The sequence below is a fragment of the Cheilinus undulatus genome, linkage group 4 (assembly GCF_018320785.1).
Source record: "Cheilinus undulatus linkage group 4, ASM1832078v1, whole genome shotgun sequence".
NCBI lineage: Eukaryota > Metazoa > Chordata > Actinopteri > Labriformes > Labridae > Cheilinus > Cheilinus undulatus.
The window spans coordinates 53,804,297-53,824,049 of NC_054868.1; the positions used below are offsets into that span (position 1 = coordinate 53,804,297).

Sequence of the window (19,753 nt, forward strand, 5' to 3'; positions counted from 1 at the left end):
AAATTCAAAAAATGAAGGAGGGAGGACTTCTGAAGCAAAGAGAGAAGTTCCTGAGATTTATTTTACATTGAATGTAAGCAGGAATCCTGACGACTCAAACCCCACAGCTGCAGGTGCTAGCTAACCACTGGACAGGCATTGGCTAGCCACCAAACAGGTGTTAGCTAGTCAGGTGTTAGTGGAAGTGTTGATTTTGGCTGCTATTTTGAATGTCCGATGAAAACTAAACTTAGTTTTTGTCAGTTTCAGTCATCACAGATCTATTTTTGTTAGTCTTGGTCTAGGTTTTGTCATGGAGGAAATGGCTGTCGACGACTAGTTTTAGTCATAGTTTTAGTCGACGAAATTAACACTGGTTAGCGGGCCTCCGGACAGGTATTAGCTAGTGACCTAACAGGTGTTAGCCAGCCACTGAACAGGTGTTAGCTAGCCACTGGACAGGTATTAGTGAGCCACCAAACAGGTGTTAGATAGCCACTGAACTGGTGTTGCTGTCAAACCCATGACATGTTCACAGACTTGTAGAACATCACTCTCCTTAAACTTAACCAGAAGCAGCATCACCAGATCAGGAGCTAACCTCTCCTCTGTACCACCATTGAGTCCAGGAACAGGTCTAAAGATCATAAAATGAAACACTGCATGAAAAAGAAGAAAAGCTTTGTTCCTAAACGGCTACAGCAGAAAGATGAGCTTCTAAAGAACGTGATTTTTACCCTGAAAGCGAGGGCCCAGAATCAGACTGATACTGAAGGGTTAAGGAGTCGGCTCAGAGAAGTGGCTGGTTTGACAACTTCATATCTCTTACGTAGTCTGCCTCTGTTCCTGTCACTCACTCCTGACTGCTGAGGAGAGATCATCGATAATCACTGGCTGTAAGTTTGATGATCTTCTAATTTCACATTTTGATGAAGTCGGTGTTTAGTAGGAATGTTTTAGAGGCTTTCTGCCTGCTGACAGCCCTGCTTCTCCTTTTTAGATTTCTCTCAAGTTTTTTTTCTGTTAAAAGTTTTCTTCTAATGAAGTCTTGGATACTTTAACTCTGATGTATTTGCTAATGTACTGTGTTTTAGGTATCTCTGTTATTTTCTATTTTTTCCCTTATTTACAACTTTAATCTTTAAAAGCCTACCATGGACAGGTGATGAAGATTATCACTTTGCTATAAACACTTAGAGCAGTACATCTGGGACCTGTGTATGATTATATGTCCCAGCATCAATGTTACTGTGTGTCCATGTCAAATAAATGCTAAATAAATAAAACAAATTAGGTTTGCTATGTTTGCTAGATTCTGTGTAATAACTGATAACTGTATTTTTGTCATACACACCATCTAAGTTGCACTGCTGTGTAAAGAAGCTGTGAGTAAGAGATGCAAACAAGACATTTTTTCACAAGTCTGAGTCCATTCTTAGGTCTCAGTAATGAGCAATGATCTATGATCATCTTCTGACGTCAGTCTGCTTAGATGAAGCATTGTTCTCTCTAAGGAATTTGAAGACTGCACTGTGTTATCATCATCATCATCATCATGGCAGGTTGGACATTGGTGTTGTATTGTCTGTGGCTGGCTGTCCGTGGCATTCATATGTGTGCACTTACATATGACCATGACTCACATTTACACTCAACATTTACACTAGCTGCAGGTCAGTTGATGTGAATCTGTGTGTTATTAACCAAAACAAGTAGGTCTGTTATGAGAGGAAACGCATGTGCTGTTCTCCCTCATCAACATGAAAATCATCAACTGTCCTCTGAAAAAATCTCTCTGTGAAGAGGCGTGATAGATACTGACAAAGATGTGATAGGTACTGACAGGGACATGATAGGTACTGACAGAGACATGATAGGTACTGACAGAGACGTGATAGATACTGACAGAGACATGATAGGTACTGACAAAGATGTGATAGGTACTGACAGAGACATGATAGGTACTGACAGAGACGTGATAGGTACTGACAGAGACATGATAGGTACTGACAGAGACGTGATAGATACTGACAGAGACATGATAGGTACTGACAGAGACGTGATAGATACTGACAGAGACATGATAGGTACTGGCAGAGACATGATAGGTACTGACAGAGATGTGATAGATACTGACAGAGACATGATAGGTACTGGCAGAGACATGATAGGTACTGACAGAGACATGATAGGTACTGACAAAGGCATGATAGATACTGACAGAGACGTGATAGGTACTGACAGAGACGTCATAGGTACTGACAGAGACGTGATAGATACTGACAAAGATTTGATTGATACTGACAGAGACGTGATAGATACTGACAAAGACGTGATAGATACTGAAAGAGACATGATAGGTACTGACAAAGATGTGATAGGTACTGACAGAGACATGATAGGTACTGACAAAGACGTGATAGATACTGACAAAGATTTGATTGATACTGACAGAGACGTGATAGACACTGACACAGATGTGATAGATACTGACAGAGACATGATAGGTACTGACAAAGACGTGATAGATACTGACAGAGGACATGATAGGTACTGACAGAGACGTGATAGATACTGACAAAGATGTGATAGACACTGACACAGATGTGATAGGTACTGACAAAGACATGACAGGTACTGACAGAGACATGATAGGTACTGACAGAGACGTGATAGGTACTGACAGAGACGTGATAGGTACTGACAAAGATGTGATAGGTACTGACAGAGACATGATAGATACTGACAGAGACATGATAGGTACTGACAGAGACATGATAGATACTGACAGAGACATGATAGGTACTGACAAAGACGTGATAGGTACTGACAAAGATGTGATAGACACTGACACAGATGTGATAGGTACTGACAAAGACATGACAGGTACTGACAGAGACATGATAGGTACTGACAGAGACGTGATAGGTACTGACAGAGACGTGATAGGTACTGACAAAGATGTGATAGGTACTGACAGAGACATGATAGATACTGACAGAGACATGATAGGTACTGACAGAGACATGATAGATACTGACAGAGACATGATAGGTACTGACAAAGACGTGATAGGTACTGACAAAGATGTGATAGGTACTGACAGAGACATGATAGGTACTGACAGAGACATGATAGACACTGACAGAGACATGATAGGTACTGACAGAGACATGATAGGTACTTACAGAGACATGATAGGTACTGACAAAGATGTGATAGATACTGACAGAGACGTGATAGGTACTGACAAAGACGTGATAGGTACTGACAGAGACATGATAGATACTGACAGAGACATGATAGGTACTGACAGAGACATGATAGGTACTTACAGAGACATGATAGGTACTGACAAAGATGTGATAGATACTGACAGAGACGTGATAGGTACTGACAGAGACATGATAAGTACTGACAAAGATGTGATAGATATTGACAGAGACGTGATAGGTACTGACAAAGACGTGATAGGTACTGACAGAGACGTGATAGATACTGACAGAGACATGATAGGTACTGACAGAGACATGATAGGTACTGACAGAGACATGATAGGTACTGACAGAGACATGATAGGTACTGACAGAGACATGATAGGTACTGACAAAGATGTGATAGATATTGACAGAGACGTGATAGGTACTGACAAAGACGTGATAGGTACTGACAGAGACATGATAGATACTGACAGAGACATGATAGGTACTGACAGAGACATGATAGGTACTTACAGAGACATGATAGGTACTGACAAAGATGTGATAGGTACTGACAGAGACGTGATAGATACTGACAGAGACATGATAGGTACTGACAGAGACATGATAGATACTGACAGAGACATGATAGGTACTGACAGAGACGTGATAGATACTGACAGAGACATGATAGGTACTGACAGAGACGTGATAGATACTGACAGAGACGTGATAGGTACTGACAAAGACGTGATAGGTACTGACAGAGACGTGATAGATACTGACAGAGACATGATAGGTACTGACAGAGACATGATAGGTACTGACAGAGACATGATAGGTACTGACAGAGACATGATAGGTACTGACAGAGACATGATAGGTACTGACAAAGATGTGATAGATACTGACAGAGACGTGATAGGTACTGACAAAGATGTGATAGATACTGACAGAGACGTGATAGATAATGACGGAGGCGTTGTTTTGTTGTATTCTTTTCAATAACGACAAAAGTTGCCACATGTCTACAGTCACCATGGTTCACGTTATGCAGTTCTCCATGGAATTTACCCCTTTGTAGCGGCTACGCCACGTGTTTTGTTGCTCTAATTGGCCTGTAAAAATACGACAGTATGTTTACCCAATCACCCTCCGAATTGTCCAAATAAATCTGTATTTAGTTTTGTTGCATGACAGGTCACTGTGTTCTGGACCCCCAGCTTAAATTTCAGACAAATAAATCATCTGTAATTTTTTAAAATTAACCTTCAAAACCATGAAAAAGGAGGCAGTAAAATCTGCTCCAGGACTGAGCTAAGGCCACGCCCACTTGGGAGAAATACGATCCCCTAATTCAAAACAAAATGTTATAATCTGAATGGATGAAAGCACTTATGTCGTTAGCCTGCCCCTTGACCTTCCTTTGACTTTATTATCAGATCACAGCTGCCTGGCTGAGACAAAGTCCATTTTCTGGCTCAAATCTCTGTTCTGATGCTTTAAATGATCCATACACAACTGTGGCTGATAGATTTGGCAAATTTGCCTCACAATAAACAAAAAAACAGCATTTAACTGACTGTTAACTTTTAATAAAGGCAGTTACATCAGTTGACAACAGACTGGACTGAGATGAACTGCTCTGTGATTTTAGATTGTGTTAGGAGGGTGGGTCCATACCCCATTGTGGGCTGATGACATCACAAGCCCACATATTAGCCCCGCCCACATTAAAGACAGCCAGGAAAGAGGTGAAAAACTTTCTAACAGTCTAAATCCAGAGTTCAGTCTCATGTAGATCTCAGTGTTTTCACACGTTTACAGCAACCAGATTACAACATATCTAGAGTTTTAAGACACCAACTTTGGATTTGACTTTTCGGAGTCTTTAACATTACTCCAGTCTGACTAAGGAGCCATTTAGTAAAACAGTCTTGTTCATAAACGGCTCACCATTCCTCGGTCTCTCAGCCCACAAGGTTTATTGTGTTTATGTACATCAGTGTTTACATTCAAGCAGGTTTGACACCAAAAGAGGATTTTTAGACGTAAAAGGAGCTCAGCTACCCTTAGCTCAGGACTACAGTCCTCTAGACTCTGGTCTCCTATTACTGGACAGTACTAGGTCTGCAGGACTGAGTAAAGCATGCTGTCTTTATAAGTCTGTGGTGGTGGAGTTTAAATGCCGTGGGTTTTATGTCCTCAGGTGCTGACTGTTTATAGAGGAGCTGCAGAAGATCTCCTGAATCCTGTTCCCTCTCTTCAGCTGTAATCGCTGACGTAAACATGGCCTACAGATATGGTAAATTACAATATTTAATTCATTTCCAGTGAGAAAGAAAAGATCACTGTTAGCTGTATACACTGCTGTGGAAAAGTATTTTCCACTTCCTGATGTATTTTTGCATATTTCTCAAACTTAAATGTTCCAGATCATCACACTAATGTTAATCCTAGGTGAAGATAATCTGAGTATGTGCTGAAGTCAGTTTTTAAATGATGATTCCATCCAGACCTACCTGGCCCTGTGTGAAACAGTTATCGCCTCCTAACCCGAATAACTGGCTGTTCCATCCTTGCTGCCAAGGATGTTTGTGATGGCTGTCAGAGTCTTTCACATCACTGAGGAGGAATGTTGGCCCAGGCTGCTTTGCAGAATTGTTGCTACTGTGGAGACAAGCAGGTTTTACCACCTCGACTTTTCTCCTGGCAGCTGTCTAGTCTTGTGATTGTTTTATGAACTGCTGAATCAATCAGGAGCCAAACAGCCATCAGGTGATCAAAGTGGGGAAATCTATTCACAGAGGACAAGAACATTACAAAATTCATTCATTAGTGTACATATATTAATAGGAAAACGTACACTAGACATTGTCACCGAAGCCGATTCCATGACATTTCCTCTCACTGAGGTATCCATTTTTAAAATAGACTAATGACATTCAGATACACTGTTTGAGCAGCTGTTTCATTATCTACTTTAGTGCAATAAAAAAACAGGTAATGGAAACATATGAATTTTGGTAAGCCTCTCAGATATCGCTAAAAAAATTTAAGGCACTCATGAGGAGGTTTTCCAGACGTTTTGATTTAGACATATATCACAAGAGTGCAATGGAACCACGTTTTATTCTCACGGTCACTTCTACCCTCACTCGTGAACAAGACCCCAAGGAAACATGAACTCCTTACTTGGGGCAAAGACTCCTCCCCACCTGGAGGAAGCAATCCACCTTTTTCCAGCAGAGAATCATGGCCTCAGACTTGGGAGGTGTTGACCCTCATCCAACCACTTCTCATACAGCCAAAAAAAACGCCTCAGTGCCTGCTGTCCCTGGCTGAAGAGGCCGACAGAAACATATCATCTGCTGAAAGTAGAGATGGAATTCTGAGGTCAAACAACCCAAAGCCCTCCTGCCCCTTGCTGTGCCTTGAGATCCTGTCCATGAAAATCACAAACAGAATCGGAGACAAGGGGCACCACTGGATGAGGCTAACACGCACAGGGAACGTGTCTGACATTGTGCCTAGGATGCAGACACAGCTCTCACTTTGGTTATACAGGTCCCTGATGGCACACCACAGTGGCCCGGGACCCCATATTCCCGCAGTACCCCCCACATTACCCCCTGCAGGACACAGTTGCAAGCCATCTCTGAGCCCTGCAGGGGTAAAGAGCTGGTCCAATGTCCCACGGCCAGGGCGCATTCCACATTGTTCCTCCTGGATCTGAGGTTCGACAATTGGCCAGAGCCTTCAGCATCTCAGGGCAAATCTCATCTGCACCTGGGGCCCTGCCGCCGAGGAGCTTTTTGACCACCTCAGAGACCTAGGGTATAAGTGACTCTCCCCCCCTCGGATCATGAGACTCCACCTCCCGGGACGAGGACGTGATAGACAGGTTAAGGAGTTTCTCCAAGTATTCTTTCCACTTACCAATGACATCCCCTGTCCTGGTCAGCAGTTCCCTACTCCTGCTAATCACAGCCTGAGCCAAGCCCTGCTTACCCCTCCTGAGTTGTCGGACAGTTTGCCAGAACATCTTTGGGGCCAACTGAAAGTCCTTCTCCATAGTCTCCCCGAACTCCTCCCACACCTGGGTTTTTGCTTTCACAACTGCTGAAGCTGCAGCCCTCTGCGAGTCCGAGCCTCTCGGATACCTGTGAGCTGTTTCCAGAGACCCCTGATCCAACCAGGCCCAAAAGGCTTCCTTCTTCAGCTTGATGGCTTCCGTTACCAGTGGTGTCCACCAGCGGGTCCTAGGGTTGCCGCCACGACAGGCACAGTTGGTCTTCTGGCCACAGCTCCTAACAGCTGCTTCCACAATAGGGGATTTGAACATAGACCACTCAGCCTCTATGTCCCTAACCTCCTGGCAGCTTCCCCCGCCATCTGATCCAACTCACCACCAGGTGGTGATCAGTTGACAGCTCTGCTCCTGTCTTTACCCGAGTGTCCAAAACATAAGGCTCCAGATCTGATGAAACAACAACAAGGTCGATCATTGACCTTTGGCCTAGGGTGCTCTGGTATCAAGTACACTTATGATAGTACACTATGTTCAAACTATGTGAGTGTTTCTTCATTGTTTTTGTTTCAGTTGCATTAAGTCGAGTGTTTGAACAACCTGATGGTCATTATAATTCTGTGTTGCTTATGTTTTTCCACAGGAAACAGAAGAATGAACAACGAGGAGTTCAGGATTGTGATGGTGGGGAAGACCGGCACTGGGAAGAGTGCTGCTGGAAACACCATCCTGGGTCGAGAGTGTTTTGAATCAAAGTTTGCTTCAGCCTCTGTGACTGTGGAGTGCTCCAAGGGCAGAGGTTCAGTGGACGGACAGAAGATCGCTGTTATCGACACTCCAGGCCTGTTTGACACCAGATTTGATGAAGAGGAAACGGAGATAGGAATCAAACAGTGCGTCACATATGCTGCTCCTGGTCCTCATGTGTTCCTGGTGGTCATCAGGTTGGGCAGATTCACTGAAGAAGAGAAAAAGACAGTGGAAAAGATTCAAGAAATCTTTGGCCAGGCTGCAGACAAATACTCCATGGTTCTCTTTACTATGGGGGACATGCTTGAAGGTACCATGGAGGATTTCTTGGGTCAAAGTCGTGCTCTGCAGGAGCTCGTGGCCCGATGTAACGGCCTTTACCATGTCTTCAACAATAAGAGCAATAATCGCTCCCAGGTGACTGAGCTGCTCAAGAAGATCAGAAATATGGTCCAGAAGAACGGAGGGAGTCACTACACCAACGAGATGTTCCAGGAGGCTGAGAGGAAGATTGAAGAGGCGAAACAACGAATGCTGAAAAAGAAAGAAGAAGAAATACGCAGAGAAAAGGAAGAAATTGAGAAGAGCCTCAAACAGCAATATGACAGAGAGATCGCGGCACTCAAAGAGCAACTGGCGGCTGAGAGGAGAATGGTGCAGGTGGGGAAGATCAGGGAGGCCAAACAAGCCCACATAAACCAGGAGATGGAGAAGGCCGTGGCACTGATGGGGCTGATGACGGTTGACACGGTGAACCTGATGGAGAAAATGCAGGTACAGCATGAACTGACACTGAGAGAGAAACAACAGGAAGTGGATAGGGAGCATACAAGAATTGCCAGGAGGTCAGCGGAGGAGGCAAACAAAACAAGTTGTATTGTGATGTGATCAACTACAGGCTGGTGACTTTTCTCCCCATCATCTCTAACATCACCAACAGTGATCTGTGATCATTCACATCTAAACATGAATCTTTGATTGAACCATGCAGTTTGGATTTAAGATCATTCTACTGAAGCATCAGTGTGTTATTATACTAAAAAAAAAACCTAGTCTTGATAGTGGGGCTGATATTTTTGCTTCCATCCTTGATCTCTTAAAGATTTCTGACACCATAAACACTGATGTTGTTTTATTCATGTTGTTGAGGTTTAGTTATTCTAGCAGGAATCGACCTTCCTCTGAGGTCTAGATTAAGATGTATGCAGATGACACAGTTATCTACAGCAGAGCTCAACCAGGAGAACAAGCTGCTCCTAAACTCTGTAGAATCAAACAATCAGAGAAAGGAATGTTCATCCTGTCATATCCTTTAGTGCTGCTATACAGTCACGTAAATCTGAATTTCTCAGTTACTATTGTCTAAAGGTTAATAAAATCAGGTTTTTATTTCCCTTGTTTTGTTTTAGTTAGATGTATTCTAAATGATTGTAATGTGTCTGATCATTTGCTCTTTTCCTCTTGGCTACAGTTTATTCAGTATTATATATATTTGTATTATTTTTGGGTATGAAGTTTGATGCTGTCTGAGAACATTTATTCTATCATGTATCAGTGAAGGGAATCAGAAATAAAGAGGTGATACTGAGACCAAACCTTTGTCTGTCGTGAGTTGTCCAATCCAGAAGTCAGAGGTCAGTGAATGGAGGTTTTTAGGTCCAAAATAATGATTTCAAAATAACAGTCAGTTAACCAAAAAAAAAAAAAAAAGAAAAATGTAATTCCAAAGGTAAAATTTCACTGAACCTGGGCCACATTTCTTTTTTAAACAAGCGCAAAGAAGCACATTAAGCGCTTGTCTTTGCATAGCAGTTTTAAACTTTAGGGTCCTTTAATTCTCAACCCCCAGACATTAGGGACAGCACAATTACACCCCCCAAACACTAATCACTCTGCCAGAACATACAATTCAGTCAGGCATTTCAACAGGCACCCTGTAGCGCCACATTATGTAATAATGCCACATTATGTAATAACGCAGCATTATGTAATAACCCTAACCATAGGACTTAGTGTGGGCTCCAAGGTATGCCCTACCCAACTACCTTGCCCTAACTCTAACCGCTTAGTGACTTATGTCTAAACCTAACCCCCCTTCAGGGCTCTAGACATAACACCTTACCTTAACCCTAGGACTTAAGGTGGGCTCCAGGGTATACCCTACTACACTGATTATCAACTGGCGGCCTGGGGGCCAAATCAGGCCCCCCAAAGCTTCCTGTCTGGCCCCCAGAAATACTTTTAGAATGACTACACAAATTCACTTGTGAGCCATTATTAGTAAATTTTTTTTTAAAAAGTGTTAAAACTAGTAAAAAAAAAAAAAAAATGGCTGGATAAAGTGGTGAAAAGGGGTTAAAGAATGGCAAAAATGGGCGGTAAGCATCCAAATGGGTTGTGGCATGGCACAAAGGGACAAAAACTTGCAGGAAAGTGGTGAATAGAGGTTAAAATTAAGCAGACCATTAGTATAAAAGGAAAAAAGGGAGAAAGGTGATTAAAATGGTTAATAGTGGCAAAAATGGTGATAAAAAGTATTGAAAAGTGGTAAAAAGACCAAAATTGGCAAAAATGGTGAATGGTATTTGCATTGTGCTAAATGCATTCATTTTCAATGGGCATAAATGCGGCTTAAACAGGTGCATCCATAATTTTTCAGCATTAACATTTTGATATAACATTATTGTCATTATGGCCTTTAGAAAAATGTTTTTGGGGGGAGGTGGGGTAGTGCACTATAGGGCCCTGTGGCGCGGCCTAGTTTTAAAACCAGCACTTTTACACTTTTACTTGAGTAAAAAGCTTGAGTTGATACTTCAACTTCTACAGAAGTCTTTTTAAACCCTAGTATCTATATTTCTACCTGAGTAATGAATGTGAATACTTTCGACATCTCTGGTATTAGACCACCCTAACCCTAACCAAAGTAAGGTTTATGCCACAGCTGCCCTAAATTAACAGCATTGGTAATTACCAAAATCATTTTTGATGTTTCTGCAATGGTTAATACACCAATATGTAGAAGCTCTTTAACCCAGATGATATTTTTAATGCTAAAATAGAATTATTATTGTTATCCATGAATTTTCAAATTTACTGATTTAAAAAAAAAAAAGAAAAATAATAGAGTACATTAATATTTCTTGATTAATATGTCAAATTATAGTGGTGTCAATTCTGAACAGAAAAATGAGTTTTAGTGGTTGAATGTTATGCTTGATTCATTTCTGACTTCTCAGAGAAGCCCAGTGAGCCGGCTCAAATTTGGGTGAATTCAGTTTGAAATTCCTCATTCCTGTTCAAAATGATAAAACATGGAGAGCTGACTGAAAATGAAAGAGTCCGCATTAAAGCACTTCATGATGGTGGATGGTCTCCGAGACAAATATAACAGGTGGTCTAATACATTTGTTAAGCTCTGTAAATGTGTCACAAAAACAGTAATGTTATTTAAAAGGAGCAGACTTACACTAACACTAATCCAAACGTTTACAGTAAATCTCAGACAGACAAGATTCTTCAGAGTCTGGTTTCAGGATCCCATCTTTATTTCTGCTTCACTAGGATATAACATCATTGTTTTAAACAGCATTAATTTTCATATTGGGAATGTAAAGATCTGATTAAACAGTCAGCAGCAGGAACACACCATCACCTGATTACAAATAAAATCATTTCAAATAAATCTTAGACAAAGAAACAGGAATAAAATCAGGTTTAAAAATATACAATAAAACAAGGATGCATCACCTTTCTCTGATTGTTTGATTCTGCAGAGAGTTCAGGAGCAGCTTGTTCTCCTGGTTGAACTCTGCTGTAGATAACTGTGTCATCTGCATACATCTGAATCTAGACTTCAGAGGAAGGTCCTTTAGATACAAACTAGACTGGATTAGACGATAGTTGATCCCTGCTAGAATAACTAAACCTCAACAACATGAATAAAACAACATCAGGATTCATGGTGCCATAATAAGGGATGTTAATGATCTCTGATCACTGCCACTGACTTTGGAAATGACGGAGAGATTCAAGGGCCGTCAGTAATCACATGACAGTACATTTGCCTTTCTTCTTCTCAGCTCTCACTCTGGCCTCCTGGGCATGTTTTTGATCCACTTCCTCTTGTTTCTCTCTCAGGGTCTGTTCATACCTCATCTGTCGTTCTCTCAGCATCTGGTCATGTTTGTTTTTTTCCTCTCTCAGTTTCTGTTCATGCGCATCCTGCATTCTCTCCATCTTGCTGACCGTGTCAGCCGTCATCAGCCCCAACAGTGCCACGGTCTTCTTCATCTCCTGGTTTTCGAGGGCTTTTTTGGCTTGCCTGATCTTCCCCACCTTCACCATTCTCCTCTCAGCCTCCAGGTCCTCTTTGAGTGCTGCGATCTCTCTCTCAAATTTCTGTGTTAGTGTCCTCACAACTCCTTCTTTCTCTCTGCGTATTTCTTCTTCTTTCTCTTTCAGGATCCGTTGTTTCTCCTCTTCAATCGTCCTCTCAGCCTCCTGGAACATCTCGTTGGTGTAGTGACTCCCTCCGTTCTTCTGGACCATATTTCTGATCTTCTGGAGGAGCTCAGTCACCTGGGAGCGACCTTTGCTCTTGTTATTAAAGACATGGTACTGGCCGCTACATCGGGCCACGAGCTCCTGCAGATCTGGACTTCCATCCAAAAACTCCTCAATGGTTGAATCAAGCTGGTCCCCATGAGTAAAGAGAACCATGGTGTATTTGTCTGTTGCCTGGCCAAAGATTTGTTGGATCCGTTCAACTGTCTTCATCTCTTCTTCAGTGAATCTGCCCAGCCTGATGACCACCAGGAACACGTGAGGACCAGGAGCAGCGTACGTGATGCACTGTTTGATACCTTTCTCAGTCTTCTCTTCATCATATCTGGTGTCAAACAGGCCTGGAGTGTCGATAACAGCGATCACCTGTCCATCCACTGTACTTCTGCCCTTGGAGCTCTCCACAGTCACAGAGGCTGATGTAAACTTTGATTCAAAACATTGTTGACCCAGGATGGTGTTTCCTGTGGCGCTCTTTCCATTGCCAGTCTTCCCCACCATCACAATCCTCAGCTCGTCAACGTTCATTCTGCTATTTCCTGTGGAGAAGAATGATTTAAAATTTATAACAAGTTGTAAAACTATATTCAATACAATTTACACAAAAAGCACTTGTGCACATGCTTGAGATGTTAAAACATAAGAGAGGGCTCTGACTAAAGACCACGGATCTCAGATGCTGCCTGTTGCAGTTGTGTATACTGGGACCTCTTCCAAACCAAGCACAGTAGAGCACTCCCTTAAAATGTGAAATGTATAAATTTGAACTAATGGTTTCCTCCTCAGTACAAACAGCATGGAAGGGATATCCCTGTTTCTGAGTCTATCCACTGCCCTCTGCTATCCAATAAAAGCACAAAAAGGCACAAAATTAAATCTAAAAAAAAAAAAATAAATGCTTAGGAGAATTGATTTTTCTTAAACAGAATCCCAAAATCCTAACCATGGTGATAGAAGTTTGCATGCAGTACAGACAAAAACAGTCACAGAGTTACTCTGACAAAAGAAACCTCTTTGATGATCACTCAACAGTCACACAGTCACTCTGATGGCCACTCAACAGTCACAGAGTCAAAATGATGACAACTCAGCAGTCACAGAGTCACTCTGATGACCACTTAACTGTCACAGAGTCATTCTGATGACCACTCAACAGTCACAGAGTCAAAATGATGACAACTCAGCAGTCACAGAGTCACTCTGATGACCACTCAACAGTCACAGAGTCACAATGATGACAACTCAGCAGTCACAGAGTCACTCTCTGACCACTCAACAGTCACGAAGTCACTCTGATGACCACTCAACAGTCACAGAGTCACTCTGAAGGACACGTAACTGTCACAGAGTCACTCTGATGACCACTCAACAGTCACAGAGTCACTCTGTTAAAGATGGAGTGTTGATTTTCCCCTGTCTTGTTTTATAGATTTTGGTTTCAAAAGCCATTTTTTTAATTTAAAAAGATCAAAACATACAACAGCTGTAACGTGTGTTTTTCTCTGCCTTTCCTTCTCACCCGCAATTTCCACATAGGACAACCGTGCCACGCACTGAAGCCCCGCTGCCTGTCTGGAGCGTTGGCTGTGGAAATACTCTGGTAGACTAGAGAGGGAGCGATTTGCTCCACAATTTGATTTGCCAGCGGTCCACAGCATGTTGGCTGTAATTGGAAATTAGAGGTCAGTTCAGTCCAGTTAAAAGCTGAAATCAGGCTTTTAGCAGATGGTCCAAACCCCATTGAGGGAGCATTGTTGGTCACCCTATATATAAAACACTGTACAGGTTGAGAGAGGAGCGGTTATCAAAATGATCCAACAGGAACGCCCAGTCCGGATCCAGACCACGGCCTACGAATTAGTAGGTATGTAATACCTCAATATAAAGTCCATTTAGGATGGTATTTAAAAACAAGGAATTAAGACTTAATAAATCAGTTCTTTTCCAGGCCATGATTTGTTGCTTTTGCTTGACTTTACAGTGTCCAGTTATGTTCTGCACAGTGTCTTTACCTACAAAACATCAGTGTAACTGCTATAAAAAAAGGAGAAACATTTTTAGACCGTCTCATTCCTGAGTTCATGGTTCACAGGTAGATGAAGGAGGCACCATGACCACAGCAGCACTGTTAGTGACATTTAAGGGACAACATGCTAGGATTTAAGTCTAACATTTAAAAAATAGGTAGTATACTGTAGGAGAAGAGGGCAGGACTTTCTTCCAAGTGGGGGGGGGGCAACCGAACCTGGGGGCGGGGCTAGCTCCCCACATGACATCATGAGGGGGAAATCTTAGAACCGCTTTGTTTCTGCACACATTTTTCTGAAAGGTAAAGATAGAGAGACTGGGAAGGGAATGAATTTTTCTGATTTTTGGGGGGATTGCTGACAGGTCAGGGGCACATTTTTGTTAGAGAAGCCTGAAAAGGTGGATTTTGCATATGTCACTTTTAAAACGTGCAATCACAAGGCAAACGTTTCAGTCAGCCATTATCTCCACCTGTTGACGGTGGAGGGGGCGGGGTCTCTGAGGCTTTTACATCCCTCTGCTGTGTGAGAGCTCGTGCAACAAAGACACTGAATGAAAATAGATTACAGATGAGTAACAGTAGTAGTACTGCCCACATCTGCTGGCCACACCATTGGAGAACCCCTGCTGTCTAGTTCTCTCCTCTGTTCTCAGTCATTCCTCACAGCTGTCCCCACTTCCTGACCCCCAACAGACTTTCAGGATCAGAACTACAAACAGCCTATAGACCTAGTCCAGATGAATGACTCCACATTACAGCCAGGATTTACAGCTGTCTGGGTTGATGTAGGGAAGAGGTCACCAACCCGGTCTGAGACCTGTACCCTCCAGAAAAATATCCTACTGTTTCTTTCTACAAGAGTAAAAGTTCAATAGAGCTACAGTAGATTTAATGGAGTAAAGTCCTCTGCACTCTCTCTCTTCCCAGCCCTGAAATACCATAAAAATATGAACACAATAACAGGACTTACCTGAACCGTCAGACATGGTTGAGCTCTAACAGATGCTGTTTGTCTTCTTGTTAAAATCATTCAGCTGAGTCCTGGGGTGAAGACAGCGAGTCTGCTCTGCCTACTGAAGCTCCTTCTGTTCACCAGGACACACCCAGAGATGGCTGCATGTCACATGACCTACGGGAACCTTTAATGAGTTTGGTTTTCTCACGCAGACGACACCTCTGTTTACATCACAGATAGAGAGAGAATGTTCCGGATCACGTCACACTGGAAAATCAGGAGATTAGATTCAATACTGTAAGAGACAATGTTAATATTTTTAATTAACCCTTACTGTGAAGTTTAACAGACGAACGCTTAAAATCCCTCAGTGTCAAATGTAAGTCACACTAGCATTGTTATTAAAGTTGATTAACACTCAGTGGAGTACGGACAGGGTTAAAAATCAGGTTTAACAGAATTTATCTGACTCTGGAATTCAGCCTAACTGAGTTTAACTTCTACACTATGAAGAGAGACCAATCTTCACTGACTGTTGCTGTAATTCCCTCAGGTTTGATAAAGTACCTGTCTGTCTGTCTGTCGGGACGTTCTCTCTCTATCTGTGATGTAAACAGAGGTGTCGTCTGCGTGAGAAAACCAAACTCATTAAAGGTTCCCGTAGGTCATGTGACATGCAGCCATCTCTGGGTGTGTCCTGGTGAACAGAAGGAGCTTCAGTAGGCTCGCTGTCTTCACCCCCGGACTCAGCTGAATGATTTTAACAAGAAGACAAACAGCATCTGTTAGAGCTCAACCATGTCTGACGATTCAGGTAAGTCCTGTTATTGTGTTCATATTTTTATGGTATTTCAGGGCTGGGAAGAGAGAGAGTGCAGAGGACTTTACTCCATTAAATCTACTGTAGCTCTATTAAACTTTTACTCTAGTAGAAAGAAACAGTAGGATATTTTTCTGGAGGGTACAGGTCTCAGACCGGGTTGGTGACCTCTTCCCTACATCAACCCAGACAGCTGCAAATCCTGGCTGTAATGTGGAGTCATTCATCTGGACTAGGTCTATAGGCTGTTTGTAGTTCTGATCCTGAAAGTCTGTTGGGGGTCAGGAAGTGGGGACAGCTGTGAGGAATGACTGAGAACAGAGGAGAGAACTAGACAGCAGGGGTTCTCCAATGGTGTGGCCAGCAGATGTGGGCAGTACTACTACTGTTACTCATCTGTAATCTATTTTCATTCAGTGTCTTTGTTGAACGAGCTCTCACACAGCAGAGGGACGTAAAAGCCTCAGAGACCCGCCCCCTCCACTGTCAACAGGTGGGGATAATGACTGACTGAAACGTTTGCCTTGTGCTTGCCTCACTCAAGTTTCAAGTGCACGTTTTAAAGGTCATGCAATTCCCCCAAGAATCAGAAAAATCCATTTTCTTCCCCGTCTCTCTATCTTCACCTTCCAGAAAATGTGTGCAGAAACAAAGCGGTTCTAAGATTTCCCCCTCATGATGTCATGTGGGGAGTTAGCCCCGCCCCCAGGTTCGGTTGGAACAAAGTCCTGCCCTCCTCTCCTACAGTATACTACCTATTTTTTTAATTTTAGACTTAAATCCTGACACGTTGTCTCTTAAATGTCCCTAACAGTGCTGCTGTGGTCATGGTGCCTGTGAACCATGAACTCAGGAAAGAGACAGTCTAAAAATGTTTCTCCTATCCAAGTTATCTGCTGCTCTGACTTCAAGAATACCTCAGTATTTTCCTCTTCTCTTCTCTTCTATGTAGAAGTCTGTAACTACATCTCTTTGCTTTATTTTCTTTACAGAAAACACCAGACTGAATAATGAGGAGTTCAGGATGGTGCTGGTGGGGAAGACCGGCGCTGGGAAGAGCGCCACAGGAAACACCATCCTGGGACGAGAGTGTTTTGAGTCAAAGTTTGCTGCCGTGTCCCTGACCATGGAGTGTACCAAGGACAGAGGTACAGTTGATGGTCAGAAGGTGGCTGTCATTGATACCCCGGGCCTGTTTGACACCAGAGTAGACATGGACGAGACCACTGCAAATGTCACCCAGTGCATCACGTACGCCTCTCCTGGTCCTCACGTGTTCCTGGTGGTCATCAGGCTGGGCAGATTCACTGAAGAAGAGAAGAAGACAGTGGAACGGATCCAGCAAGTCTTTGGCCAGGCTGCAGACCAGTACTCCATGGTCCTCTTTACTGGGGGGGACATGCTTGAAGGTGAAGATATTGAGGAGTTCTTGGATGGAAGTCCAGAGCTGAAGGAGCTTGTAGCCCGATGTAACGGCCAGTACCACGTCTTCAACAACAAGAGCAAAGATCACTCCCAGGTGACTGAGCTGCTCCAGAAGATCAGAAATATAGTCCAGAAGAACGGAGGGAGTCACTACACCACTGAGATGTTCCAGGAGGCTGAGAGGATGATTGAAGAGGAGAAACAACAAATCCTGAAAGAGAAAGAAGAAGAAATACGCAGAAAAAGAGAAGAAATTGAGCGGAAAATAAGAGAACAATATGAGCCAGAGATGAAGGCGCTCATGGAGCAACTGGAGTCTGAGCGACAGAGGGAGAGGAAGGAGAGAGAGGAGGAGGAGAAGAAGGAGAGAGAGGATAAGAATGAGGAGGGAGAGAGAGAGAAGAAGGAGAGAGAGGAGAAGAAGAAGAAGGAAAGAGAGGATAAGAATGAGGAGGGAGAGAGAGAGAAGAAGGAGAGAGAGGAGAAGAAGAAGAAGGAAAGAGAGGATATGAATGAGGAGGGAGAGAGAGAGAAGAAGAAAGAAGAGGAGAAGAAGGAGGGAGAGGAGAAGAAGAAGAAGGAAAGAGAGGATATGAATGAGAAGGGAGAGAGAGAGAAGAAGAAAGAAGAGGAGAAGAAGGAGAGAGAGGAGGAGAAGAAAAGTGAGAGCGAGGAAGAAAAAAAGAAACAAATAGAGAAGGAGAGGAGAGATAGAAAGGAGAGAGACAGAGATGAAAAGAAAGAAAGAGAGGAGGAGATAGGGAGTGGAGGAGAGCATGATAGGAATACTGAGAGAGAGGAGGAGAGGAGGAGAGAGAGAGAGGAGAGGAAGAGAGAGGAGAGGAAGAGAGAGGTGAGAAGGCTACAGGAGCAGTATGAAAGGGATGTAGAAGAAAAGATGACAGAACTAAAGCAAATGTATGAAACTGAAGCTAGAAAACATGCAGAGGAGAAAAATCCATTATATCATCTGTTAAAATCTGGTAAATCAGCATGGACGGCAACTAAAAAAGCTTTCTCATCATTAGCGAAGGCAATTTCGAATAATTTCAAGTAATTCTAAAGTCGTGTGACCCTTAGAGCTCACAGCTATTTTTTTCACCATCGTGTCTTGTCAGGACTTTTCGTCTTAAAAAGCTTGTAAAACATCAACCCTGTGGAGCACAGTCAAGCTCTAAACATCCTTTTCTTTCAGGACAACCTGAGCTTTAAGAATATATCTACCACAGTAATGTCACTGGACTTTTAAAAAAAAAGTTATAGGACTCTAGAGACAAAAGAAAAACAAATAGGAATTTGGTTCTCAATAATTTTATTGATATCACACAGTAGAGGACTCCCTTGTAAAATAGTTTATTTTCTCTCAATGGGCATAAATCCTGGTTAAATAAAGGTTAAATAAAAAAAAAATTAAAAGTAAACATTAGTGACGAAGCCTTTTCTTTGCACAGACTTGTTTCCATCTCTTGGGGACACAAAAGTGAAAAAAAAAATTTTTTTGACTAACGGTTTTCTAAACATCTACATATATACAAAAAAAGTCCATGTGCATTTTTGCAGTTATATTTATTTGTGCAATTCCTCAAAGAAGCAACTAGTTGACAGCTCCCCACACTATGCATTGTGGGTAAACAATATGGCAAAGCACATGCCAAAAAAAAAAAAGAAGTAAATTATCGAAAATGGATTAAAAATGGTTAAAAAGATGTTTATTATCAGATCTAACACAGTGGATGTAATCTCTAGAGATTCAGACAAACGACAAATATGAAAGATTTCAGAGGAAAAAATACTAAGTGTCTATGACTTATAGTTCAGACTTATTAACCTTTTTATATACTTGTCATTTCTTGTTGTATCCGACAACACCGTCCTCAGAGACCCAGGACTATCACCCAAGTTCTCGGCTCACTAGAAGATGTTCTGTAAGAGCTGCGAAGGCATGGAGAACATCATTAGAAAGGCACAAAGAAGAGCTTTCATGGGATAAACAAGTTAG

At 42.4% G+C, this 19,753-nt stretch overlaps 3 protein-coding genes across 3 annotated transcripts; 2 read left to right on the forward strand and 1 right to left on the reverse strand.

The window, feature by feature from the left end:
* The first annotated feature begins 842 nt into the window (after positions 1–842).
* LOC121508790 (GTPase IMAP family member 9-like) lies at positions 843–9,412 on the forward strand. Its single transcript, XM_041785876.1, has 3 exons — positions 843–875; positions 5,389–5,484; positions 7,853–9,412. The coding sequence occupies exons 2-3, from the start codon at positions 5,469–5,471 to the stop codon at positions 8,845–8,847; spliced, it is 1,011 nt and encodes a 336-aa protein (XP_041641810.1). The 5' UTR covers positions 843–875; positions 5,389–5,468; the 3' UTR covers positions 8,848–9,412.
* Positions 9,413–12,006: 2,594 nt separating this feature from the next.
* On the reverse strand, positions 12,007–13,053 carry LOC121507816 (GTPase IMAP family member 4-like). Its single transcript, XM_041784156.1, has one exon. The coding sequence runs from the start codon at positions 13,051–13,053 to the stop codon at positions 12,007–12,009; it is 1,047 nt and encodes a 348-aa protein (XP_041640090.1).
* Positions 13,054–16,307: 3,254 nt separating this feature from the next.
* Positions 16,308–18,208, forward strand: LOC121507817 (GTPase IMAP family member 4-like; the record flags this gene model as incomplete). Its single annotated transcript, XM_041784157.1, has 2 exons — positions 16,308–16,323; positions 17,322–18,208. Coding segments are annotated over exons 1-2 (903 nt in total), but the record flags the coding sequence as incomplete, so codon positions are not given.
* Positions 18,209–19,753: the final 1,545 nt, after the last annotated feature.

What these genes read in the sequence shown, in the direction of transcription:
- LOC121507816 (XM_041784156.1), bottom strand. Translation starts at nt 13,053, where the DNA reads ATGAACGTTGACGAGCTGAGGATTGTGATGGTGGGGAAGACTGGCAAT.